The sequence below is a fragment of the Atta colombica genome, unplaced genomic scaffold (genome assembly GCF_001594045.1).
Source record: "Atta colombica isolate Treedump-2 unplaced genomic scaffold, Acol1.0 scaffold82, whole genome shotgun sequence".
Lineage (NCBI taxonomy): Eukaryota > Metazoa > Arthropoda > Insecta > Hymenoptera > Formicidae > Atta > Atta colombica.
Window position 1 is genome coordinate 7,353 of NW_017259575.1, and position 11,238 is coordinate 18,590.

The 11,238-nt window shown below is 30.2% G+C and overlaps 4 protein-coding genes across 4 annotated transcripts in view; 2 read left to right on the plus strand and 2 right to left on the minus strand.

Annotated features, from left to right (window-relative positions):
* Positions 1-1,066, plus strand: part of LOC108692768 — a 2,774-nt gene extending 1,708 nt beyond the window's left edge. Inside the window, exons 2-3 of the mRNA XM_018201191.1 lie at positions 492-665; positions 845-1,066. Coding sequence (XP_018056680.1) covers positions 492-665; positions 845-993 — 323 coding nt within the window. The 3' untranslated portion in view covers positions 994-1,066. The remainder of the gene's footprint in view (positions 1-491; positions 666-844) is intronic.
* Positions 1,067-1,447: 381 nt separating this feature from the next.
* On the minus strand, positions 1,448-3,191 carry LOC108692766 (peroxisomal membrane protein 11B). The gene is made up of 4 exons (XM_018201189.1): positions 3,072-3,191; positions 2,889-2,990; positions 2,115-2,230; positions 1,448-2,035 (listed from the first exon to the last, which is right to left on the minus strand). The coding sequence occupies exons 2-4, from the start codon at positions 2,942-2,944 to the stop codon at positions 1,548-1,550; spliced, it is 660 nt and encodes a 219-aa protein (XP_018056678.1). The 5' UTR covers positions 2,945-2,990; positions 3,072-3,191; the 3' UTR covers positions 1,448-1,547.
* Positions 3,192-6,345: 3,154 nt separating this feature from the next.
* LOC108692751 (minor histocompatibility antigen H13) lies at positions 6,346-8,769 on the plus strand. Its single transcript, XM_018201166.1, has 6 exons — positions 6,346-6,629; positions 6,968-7,078; positions 7,189-7,271; positions 7,399-7,573; positions 7,661-8,154; positions 8,251-8,769. The coding sequence occupies exons 1-6, from the start codon at positions 6,438-6,440 to the stop codon at positions 8,330-8,332; spliced, it is 1,137 nt and encodes a 378-aa protein (XP_018056655.1). The 5' UTR covers positions 6,346-6,437; the 3' UTR covers positions 8,333-8,769.
* A 382-nt stretch (positions 8,770-9,151) lies between these two features.
* The window catches only part of LOC108692736 (proteasome subunit beta type-2-like), a 2,431-nt gene continuing 344 nt past the window's right edge, over positions 9,152-11,238 (minus strand). The window contains exons 2-3 of the mRNA XM_018201135.1: positions 10,315-10,671; positions 9,152-10,235 (exon numbers count right to left, since the gene is read on the minus strand). Of these exons, the coding sequence (XP_018056624.1) occupies positions 10,060-10,235; positions 10,315-10,671 (533 nt within the window). The 3' untranslated portion in view covers positions 9,152-10,059. The remainder of the gene's footprint in view (positions 10,236-10,314; positions 10,672-11,238) is intronic.

The following is an 11,238-nucleotide window of genomic DNA, read 5'->3' on the forward strand; positions in this document are numbered from 1 at the left end:
GAAATAACCTCAATTATGTAATTATATACATAAATTAAGATTATGTTTTTAAAGTTCCTACCTAAGTTTCTGTAACCATATGTATATAATAATATTGGAAAGATTTCTTTATGTACTATTTGATAGAATAAATTAATTTTTTTTTAATTCAATTTTATATTGATAGATCTTTATGTTCTAGACTCTGAATCGTTTTTCGATGACAAAAACCTTGAACAATAACCTAGTAAATTCCTAGTCGACTCAAGTCCTAATTTTATTGAAAGTCTAAAGCATTTTTAGGCAAGTGTATATTCAGAATAAAAATTTGAAAGAGGAATTTTCAGTCTATTGAATTATACAATTTATTTATATGTCTATCAAAAATATATGTAATGCAAAAAAGGGATTGCATAATTTTTGTTTCTAATGTCATAGTTCCATATGGTTACAGTGAATGATCTCTTAGTGCCTGTACTAAGAATTTTTAAGTTCGATATCGGTATGTATAGGTGCCTTAGCTGGAATCTGTTTTCATTTACATTGGGTAAAAGGCAAAGAAACTTTGGAAAGATGGCATACTGGAGTTACATTACGAAATTTAAATATTGTGGGCTTTGTAAGTGCTGTAACTAGCATTACTGCACTGATTTGGTACCTGTTTCTTACGTTTTATTATCAAATTCGTAAGCATATTGTAATATTTTAGATATTTCACAGGTTTACTTATTTATTTTACGACGTTAGTTTATTTTTAATTATTTATTTTTAATCCTGTATGTGATTACATCTTGATTATACACTAGGAAATTACCTGTTGACTTACAATATTTACTAGTACATAAAAATTTATTTATTATTGTAGCCATTCGGCCAATTTCTGAAAGCACTGTAATAACAGCAGTATGGTCCATGATCTGTGGAAAATGGGGTATTACTTTAATGTATTACTCAAACAAATATGAATTATTGGTTCAAGAAGGAGCATCACCTATACTTACAGATAATGCCTGAAATATGATATCATAATTTATATTTTTATATAAAATAATATTTTTTACAAAATAAATGCGTAAGATAAATCAAACCTATTGAAGTTTTTATTTACGAGAAAAATATTTCATTTTATCAACTCATTAAATGAGAAAGCGCAAGCAAATGAATTTCAATATTTTATTATATCTGCAAATTTTTGTTCTTTTATTTACGTATATGCTGTATAAACATATTGTTAGGAATTACAACGGAGTTTCTTCTTGATGATATTGGAAGGTATTCCTTCACTCGATAATTTGGACAAGTTTGATATAAACTTTTGTAAAATAACTATTAAGTATATCTTAAACATGAAAAGATTGTATATAAAGCCTGTATATCTTCATTTAATCAATAAATAAACTTCATTGTAATTATAAAATTGTATATTTTAAAGTACAATAATATTATACCTATATACATTTATGCCTCCTCTCCCCCCTCTCTTTCTCTCTCATTATGTATGTACATATACGAATAATGTAACGAATCTTACATGTATAAAAGTATAGGAGTTTACAAAACATCTTATCCTAAGGAGACGATTTATAAAGTGGATCGATAATTGTATATAAACCAATTAATGAAGAAATCATTCCAAGTAAACCTATTGTACCTGGAGTACATTTTGTGACACCTAATGCTGTCAATGGAATAAATAAGTCACATCCATTTTTAACAGTATCCATCGTTATTTCCTTGTGATTTTTTAGACAGGATAATATATAATATTGTTTAAATACATTCTTCTTGTGTTCCAAAATCTTGATAATCTCATAAATATCTCTTATTAAACTCATAACAATAGTTAATAACCAATACTTATTAGCAACTTTATTCCATTTTTCTAAATCAACTCGTAAAATTCCTACTCTGCCAATCCAGATAAAATGATCTGCTAGTAAGTACAAAGCATTTGCCATCTTTGCCATGGTTAATGTTATTCTTACTATAGGATCAGGATACTTCATCATTTTTAAAGCAGAATAAACGCTATCTAAGCATCTTCCAAAGCGCAGCACTAGAAAGAAAAAATTATATATGACATTTATTTGTTAGCTATAGAAACACGTTTCTATAAATCAGAGAGTTATCATTACATTTTCGAAATGAGCTAAAAGTGAATTCCAAACTTCTCAAAATTTCTGCAGAATATCTTGTGCTATGCACATTTTGTGCATAATACCAGTATGCTCGACTTCCATATTGAAGCAATCTGCAAGCAAAATAATTTTTGATATTTCTGATATTGCTAAATAAAGCATAGTGCTTCATAATTTATAATCTTAATGCCAATGACAAATTTTTTTCAATATAAATTGGAAGTTCTTAACAATTTTTTCTTAATAAAAATGCTTAATTACATATAGGCCTATATTCCAAAATTTACTGCAAATAATGAAAATCTATATTTACACCACGTGCACTATAGGTTTTCAGTACTGACAGTAACTTTTGAAACACAGCCATAATCTTTTGATTATAAATAATGGAGAATAATGAAAATTTTTCACAACCTAAAATGAATTCGTAAATAATAATAATTTTCTTTATGTAATTTTAAATAAATTTCTATACAATTTTGATTAATTGTTTAATCATAAAGATTATACCAAAAGCTACAATAATATATAAATGACATCGACTTTTTTAATATTTAATAAATAAAAGAATAAATCAATTTTTAATTTATAAGAGAATGTGTCATTAGAAATTATGATAAAAACGATTCAGTCTAGAAATAAAAAAATTGTCTTAGTTTTAAATTAAGATGATTAAAGAGCATAATGCTCGGCATGATGTAAACAGAGAATAATATTAGAAATACAAGTGAATAAAAGAAATAAAGGATTTTATCATCGTATATGACACACCTTATTAATTTGTCCCTCCCTGCCGTTTGCTCATTCAACTTTACAAAGATATCCATAATTTCTTTCGGACGAAAGAATCTTTAATTCACACAAATTGTGCAACTAACAAAAACAGATAAATAATTTTTAATATATATTGTCAAAAATCATTTGTATTCAAAACGGTAGTTTAGAAGGTCTTACAAGATAAATATCTAAAGCAAATATCTTGTTGCTCTTTTACATTTGTCATAACTACATATCTTTTTTTCACAATCGCTTTCCATTATCACGAGCTAACAACAGTTATATATTGGACTCTGCACTTAGAAAGAAATTATTGTAAAAACAATGACTGACAACTACTCAGAGATTATAAATCATTTTAATGAATTATTAATTCGCATGATTATAAAATGTAATAAATATATATTCATTAACGGAACTTATCCATATATTTATGACGTATTCGATTTTACTGATTCGATCTGACTCCGAGTCAATAAGCCTGTTCTTTTTGGCTGAACTTTTGCACCAGTTTATTTTCTTCTTTTTCTCTCCAGGAAGAAAGAGGAGTAAGAAAGATGAACTGATGCAAAAGTTCAGCCAAAAAAACAAGTCTATTGATCTGGAGTATTTTTTTGTTTTCCAATCAGAAACTACCACAAACTACCTTCGTCTCTAAAAATCAAAAGATGAAGATAGCCTTAGCCATAGTTGCTTCTGAATAACGGCATAACGAAAAAAACGCCACTGATAAGGTACAATCGCAATAGAAGGAATAAGAAATAATGATTTCAATCTATCAGATCGGACCAGAATACGATTTCTGATAGGTTGAAATCCTTAATCTTTATTCTTAATTCCTTATTCTTTCTATCGTGACCATTATCTCTAGAAAACTTTATCTCTAGGTTGGATAATACCACTGTTATCCCTAGGAAACTTTATCCCTAGGGTGGAAAATGAAAAGTAACAATAATTTTAACCATTGAAGTTAATAGTGAAATTTTTCACTTTTCATCCTAGAAAAAAAGTTTCATGATACCAAGAGTTAAACTGTGGCCTAGTTTTCTAACCAAGGGTCTGCTCCGAATTGGAATGTAAGAACCAACCAATTGCAGTCGAGTATTCCCCTGTTACAGTCGAATGACAAGGGAATGCTCGATTGCAGTTGGTTCTTGCAATCTGACCCGGATCGAACTCTTGGTAAACTAGACCTGTGCAAGAAATGCAGTTAAAAAGAATAGACCGTTGATTTTCGAAATCGGGTCAAGTCCCTGCGCATAATAACAAGAATAAAGAATTAGTAATAAAGAATAACAATTTTAACTTATCAGATTGTGCGCAGAGCCTAAGTCAAATACGCTATTAGTTATTTATTTAAATTAATCACACTTCTAAGGATGCAGCCTCAATAGAAGGAATAAGGAATTAAAAATAAAGAATAATATTCCAACCTATCAGAAACCGTGTATTCAATTTTTAATAGGGTGAAATCTTTATTCCTTATTCCTAATTCCATATTTCTTCCATTGTGGCTGTACCTTTATCCTTCCATCAATTTATAGCGAATTCAGTAAACTGCAATGCGCACTGAATGAACTTTTCAATGCCACGCATTTGGCTTGTGCGTACTTTATGGGTGTCATCCCACATGCCCGTTATGTCTACAATGAGTCTTTATTCGGAAGTTCTAATATCCATATTCATAGTCAGACCTTGTACTTAAGGCTTCCTTAAATTTATCTTTAGATAGCAGCAAATGAAATAATTCGTATCTAAAAATAAATTTAAGGAAGCCTTAAATATAAGACCCGAATATGAGTATAAATCTATGAATATGAGTATAAGTCTTATCGGTGAAGTTGGCCAATAGCTAACTTGTGCGACTAGTGCTGATTATCCAACTTTACTGATTAAATCTAAGAATGCGTTCCAATTAACGTTCGCAACGCTCGCGAGCATTATTCTTACTAGAAAATTGAGTTCACTACAATTCCGTTCCGTAAGAAATTTCTCTTCTCGTCTCATGTGGTCGAAACGAAATGAAAACAGACGAAATGTTGCCTCTCAATCTAATTTGCTTAATTTAATCGACATTTCGTTATTTTAATGCTGTTGATTCCGTATCATCTCTTCCATGGCTATGATTCCGGTAGTTCCGATACAGTAGAGAAACTTCTTACGAAACGGAATGCTTAGTGAACTCATTTCTAGTAAGACCGTTCCAATTCCGTGTACATAGGACTCTTAAGCCTATTCTACAATAATCGTAAGTGTAGTTGTAAATGGTTGTAATTTTAAGTATTGACCAATCAAGTCGAATGTGTGGAGAATATTTGACTGTGATTGATCAATTCTTACAATTACAACCGCTTACAACTACATTTGTAACTATTGTAGAATAGGCTGTAGAGTTAAGTAGGAACTATGGTAAGAGCATGTTGGAGCACGAGACGCGAACAAATCTCTAGTTTACTACGTTTACGGGTACTAACTAATAACTTTCTATTGAATGATCTTAATTTGGACGATACGTGTAAACATATATATGATGGCTGCGGTCTCACTACAATGCTTTGAAGCGTTTGGTTGACCAATTAGAAAAAAAATTTTACTAATTTACCAATCAAAAATTGCTTTAAAGTAAAATCGAACCATACCCGATGTGTATTTATTTAATTATTTTGATACATACTGTACCAATTTAGTACATCTTTCTTTGAATATCTCGTTGAAATTAAAATAATTTAATAGAAAGTTACTAGTTAGTACGCGTATCAAGTGCACGATGTAAAGACCAGTGCTATTTGGTATAGTAAAAAAACATGTAATTCGCATCATGTCAGAGCACTAGTGCAGAGGCTTCGCACAATAAAAGCAACAGAGAACCGAGAATAAGAATTTCAACTTAATATCAGAAACTGTGTATTCCACAATACATGATTTCTGATAGATTGAGATTCTTATTCCTTTTATTGTGCAAAGCCCCTCAGTGCATGTACGCCGAATTCGCCATTAGAAAGAATCATGATGCGCATAGTATACACACGTAATCTGTTCGCGTTGCTTGAAATCCTCAAATATTTTTGCGCTTAAAATAAGATAGATACATATTTGGATGTTGAAAAGAGAAAAAAGAAAGATACTGCGAAGAGTGTAAAAAGTGCATGCATTGCGAAGAAACCGATTAATTGATGGTTCATCTCTTTTATAAGTATATATACATGTCCCTTCGTGCACTTTTATGCACTAAACTTCTACACAAATAAAACCGTATTAAACTAAATAATACACAAATTAATCGTTTATACATGTTTTTAAAAATTTTACTAACTGGCCAATCAAAAAATGCTTTGAAGTGCATTCATAGCATCGAGTGGACCGTAGCCACAGAAAAGAAAACAGGCAGAGTACTGTAGAGTTGTGATTGGTCGCGCTGTTCCGCTGTAAATTTTCACTCATGTAACGCCAGCCATCTCCCTTCCTCATCGTCATCGAATGCAGTCATGTGTCGTTTTCGTCTTGTAATTGCTTGTAATCTGGTCTAGTGTCGACGTATCCAAGATGGCGAGCACGGTGAATGAAATTTCGACACAAACGAATGAAAACCTAACGGAATATCAAAATGCAACCACGGCGAGAATACCATCGACGCCCGAAGGAATGGCCATTGCGTACGGCAGCCTCATTATTATGGCCATTCTACCAATTTTCTTTGGTAGCTATCGTGCAGTCAAACACCATAAGGAGCAGCAGGTTAGCCACGAATCTTGACATATGTTTGACACGTACATTTTTACAAGATCTCTCTTTTTCATATCATTTTCATCAGTATATCATCAGTATATCATGATTTGTAAGAAAATTCTTTGATAGTCTGGTATTTATTCCTTTTTCCAAATATATAATTCTTCATGTAATTATAAGATTAAATAAAATTAAATTCAAATATCCAATATAATCATGAAGAAGCACAAGTGCGCGCTATAGAAATGGTACTACAATACAATTGCAAAATTATGTATTACCGTTTATGTAGATATTGTTAGTTTCTCTTGAATGTTTCACTATTTCTTATATCTTTTATTTTATAGCAATTATATAAAACAAGTGGTGAGCAACCTGACACAATGTCTCGTAGAGAAGCTGCCATGTTTCCTCTTATCTCCAGTGTTACATTAGTTGGCTTGTATATATTATATAAGGTAATTGGATGTTTGTATATAAATGTTATTTTTGTAGAATGAAATGTTAAAATTTTATTTTATTGATTTTTGAAGTGTTCAATGATAAACTGTATAATTGTTTTTCGCAGGTATTTGCAAAGGAGTACGTTAATTTGATATTAGCTGGATATTTTTTCTTTCTTGGTATTCTAGCTTTATGTCATCTTACAAGGTAATTTAAGCTTTTTTGTATAATTATAAATACATCATTGAATCTCTTTAGTAATTTCAATGAAATATTTATATTTGATTCATCTTTAGCTGTATCAAGGAAATTTTTAAGTATTTTAAAATTTCAGCCCATTAATTTCATCGTTAGTACCTGCTGCGATTCCAAAGACGCAGTATCATATTTTATTTACAAAAGGAAAGGATGATAAAGAAGAGCATATAATTAATTACAAGTTTAATCTTCATGACATTGTATGCCTTGTGTGCTGCTCGCTCGTGGGTGCTTGGTATCTTCTGAAAAAAGTAAAAAAATGATAAAAAAATCAGTTTTTAGACATAGATTGAAACTTTTTAACATCTTTGTTACTCTGTTATTTTCTTTTTTTTCAGCACTGGATAGCTAACAATCTGTTTGGCATAGCATTTGCTATTAATGGAGTCGAATTGTTACATCTTAACAATGTCGTGACTGGATGCATTTTACTGTGTGGGCTTCTGTTTTATGATGCTTTTTGGGTGTTTGGTACAGATGTAATGGTAACGGTGGCAAAGTCCTTTGAAGTGCCGATTAAACTTGTGTTTCCACAGGATCTTTTAGAAAAGGGCTTGAATGCTGGTAATTTTGCCATGTTGGGATTAGGTGATATTGTATTGCCTGGTATCTTTATCGCGTTACTCTTGCGATTCGACAACAGTTTGAGCAGAAAAACAAATGTCTACTTCTATTCGACATTTTTTGCATACTTTATGGGATTACTCGCCACCATGATGATCATGCACTTGTTCAATCATGCACAACCTGCTCTATTGTATTTAGTACCCGCGTGTATAGGCACGCCATTGCTCTTAGCGTTAGTCAAAGGAGACCTCAAGGCATTGTTTTCGTAAGTATTTCTAAATTCTTATCATTGTACGTTATATCCGTTTCTTTATGTTTGTAACACGTACATGAAAAATTCTTTTTTTTAATTATATTTCAGATATGAGGATCATCCATCACCACCTACAAACGCGGCAGAACAATCGGAGCAGGTGCAAGTAGAAACGAAAAAGGATAAATAACCTTATTGAATGTAAAAAAAAAACGTTATGTACGATTTGCATTATCTTGTAATTATCTTTCGATTTCATCGTGCGTATGGAAAATGGAAAAGAATATGAGTAATAGTTCATAGTTCATGCTCAAGACGTACAATCACGCATTGTAAAATACAATAGCTTATAATTATATCTTGCAAATAAGTTACAAGATATATCTATATGATATGATTCACAATGAGCGTTCGCGGTATCGTTTTGATATTGTTTCGATCTGAAAAGGAAGATTTCAACATAAGATTTAGATGATAACCGAGAACGCTATTTCGAATGCATGCAAAAGAAATTTTTATCACTCATATATGGTATCAATGATGACATTTCGAAATAGTTAACGAGAAAATTTTAAACAATAGAACAGAATTTGATTGTTTTATTGTTTTATAGGAGAGAGAGAGAGAGAGAGAGAGAGAGAGAGAGAGAGAGAGAGAGAGAGAGAGAGAGAGAAAGACAAAACCTTCCAATTGTTGATTTATATTTCATACGCAGTATGCGCGATAGATTGCTATAAGAGTCTACCGAAGTTTTATAGTGTGTTACGTTGTATAATTCTAGAAATTAATTTGGTATAAATTTCAACTCCAGTTCTAATTATATATAAGTTTCTACTAATATTCCCGAATTTCTGAATATTTTTTTACCATGTGTGAGTGATAATCTTGAATTATGAATGTAAAAATGATTTTGTTTCCTTGCGACGCGTTAAACGAATTAATGTAAAGAGTAAAAAGTTATTTCCTATCTAAAATTATTGTAATGGAATATTAAACGTACACCATTGTAGTACACAAATGCTAATACATATTTATTTGTAAGAAATGGATATTTATGATTAAAATTAATACGAATATCTATTTGGAAAAAATATAATGTATATACAAATTAAAATCTGTTAAATTTGCACATTCTTTTTGATTCGCGAAGAAATAAAAGTAAATTACAATTCTAATGAATATATAAAGAGGATATAATGCTCATTTGTTACAATAATTCAACTAAAAAAAAAAATAAAGATTTTTTAATAAATGGGTTTGAATGTTTTGAATCATTAAAACTTTGTATTGAAACGTAATTTTAATGTAGTAACTATTTGTAGAGAAATAAAATATGTTCTTTTTTTCTTTGGCCGTATCTAGAATATGGTTATAACGATATTAGTTAACTTGACACATTTAACTTGAAGTTACATTACTATAGAATTTCATAAATAAGAGCACGAACTTGGCGCTAAAAGCACGTTTTTTTAAATATGGACCTCTGTTTCTGTTCGTCTTTTACAACTTCAAAATGGCAACTTATGTTGTAACAAATTAGCGATAATACAAATCATTTTTCATCCACTGTCATCAGAAATTACGAGTATTATAGTAATGTCACATTCCATAAAATTTTTGTATTCCGAATTTTACAGTCCCGTTTGACAAAATTTTTTCTATTTATACAAATGTATATTAAAATCTTTAACAAAAAATGGATTATTCTTCTATGTTCATATCTTAGAATATCATGCATACATACACACGTATGATAGGAATAGAAAAGTTAAAGACGCATTGATTTGTTTTCAAAAAGTGATAAAATGTAAGCAGATACAATTATTGATAATTTTATCATCAAATTTTATGATTAGATTTTTTATTTTTATAATGGAAATATTTTTTCTATCAAAAAATATTAAATAAACATTTCTTTTATGCTTCAGCAGCACTTTCTACAGCCAAGTTCTCAGCTGTAATCGGCTGCATATCTTTGATTCCATCCTTGGATATCTTTTGAACTTTAAAATTTGGTAAATTAACGATTAATCGCTTCTGAATTTCTCGCACGCATTTTTTCAACAATGCATATGCTTCTTCTTCAGTACAATCTGCAAAAAATATTTCTATTTGTTAGTATTTTTCGTTCGTATTAATTTGTTGGCTGTTTTATTTCAAAACGTATCTTACTGTATTTGTGATATCTGTCTAAAACAGACATGGAGAACATCCCACCATATCCGTGAGTCGCATAAGGAACTTTTACGCAGGATGCTAAATAATCAATGAAGTATAACTCTGCTCCTAAATCATCATCGTATCCGGCCAGTAGCATATTGACAAAATATGGAGTCCTGCTTCGAAGATAATCAGCTAGATTTCTCCTTGTAAAACAAGCTGCAGCTTTGGGAGATAATTCATAGCCATTTCGCATTTTGTATAGTTGAATATTTTTCCCAATATATTCCGAAAACTGCGTTGTATCGCCAGATTCTCCAGATATTGCCATGACAAGCTTGTCGGAAATCTTATGAATTTTGTGTTCATCTGCAAATTATAATCATTACTGTTTAATTATCGTTGTAATGGCAATTATTGATGACAGTACGATGTAAAGTTTAATTGAAAATATTGATAATAGACGATACATTACTCAGCAAACGAGAATGGATTGAAATTAATTGAAATGGATACAGATTTTCAGAAATATTGATTCACGAATGTTAAAATGAATACTTTTCAATCTTGAATGCACTTTTATTCATTTATAGAAATTTCATGGAGACATATTTCTATGTCTTTCAATATGAAAATAACATTAGCTTTTTCTATGTATAGTGAATATATTGTTCAATTTAAAATTTTGAATAGGAAATGTAGTTTTTCAATCCAATTGCATTTCAATTGAATCTAATTGAATCCAATTCAATCCAAAAAAAATATTCGCTATTCAAAATATTCGAATAGAAAAAAATTTCAATCTATTTTAATCCATTCGCGTTTGCTGGACATTGCTGTGTGTCTATATTATAATATAATATATTGAAAATGAAATTTTTACTACATATAATATATAATGCAATACATTTATATATGTATGTTGAGTATATATAT

Bases quoted from the DNA above. Each gene is read 5' to 3' on its own strand.
- LOC108692766 (XM_018201189.1), bottom strand. From the start codon at position 2,944: ATGGATATCTTTGTAAAGTTGAATGAGCAAACGGCAGGGAGGGACAAA. The intron at 2,231-2,888 runs GTGTGTCATATA...TTTTGCTTGCAG, and splicing joins GGGAGGGACAAATTAATAAG to ATTGCTTCAATATGGAAGTC. The intron at 2,036-2,114 runs GTAATGATAACT...TTTTCTTTCTAG, and splicing joins TTTTAGCTCATTTCGAAAAT to TGCTGCGCTTTGGAAGATGC.
- LOC108692751 (XM_018201166.1), top strand. From the start codon at position 6,438: ATGGCGAGCACGGTGAATGAAATTTCGACACAAACGAATGAAAACCTA. The intron at 6,630-6,967 runs GTTAGCCACGAA...TTTATTTTATAG, and splicing joins AACACCATAAGGAGCAGCAG to CAATTATATAAAACAAGTGG. The intron at 8,155-8,250 runs GTAAGTATTTCT...ATTATATTTCAG, and splicing joins GACCTCAAGGCATTGTTTTC to ATATGAGGATCATCCATCAC.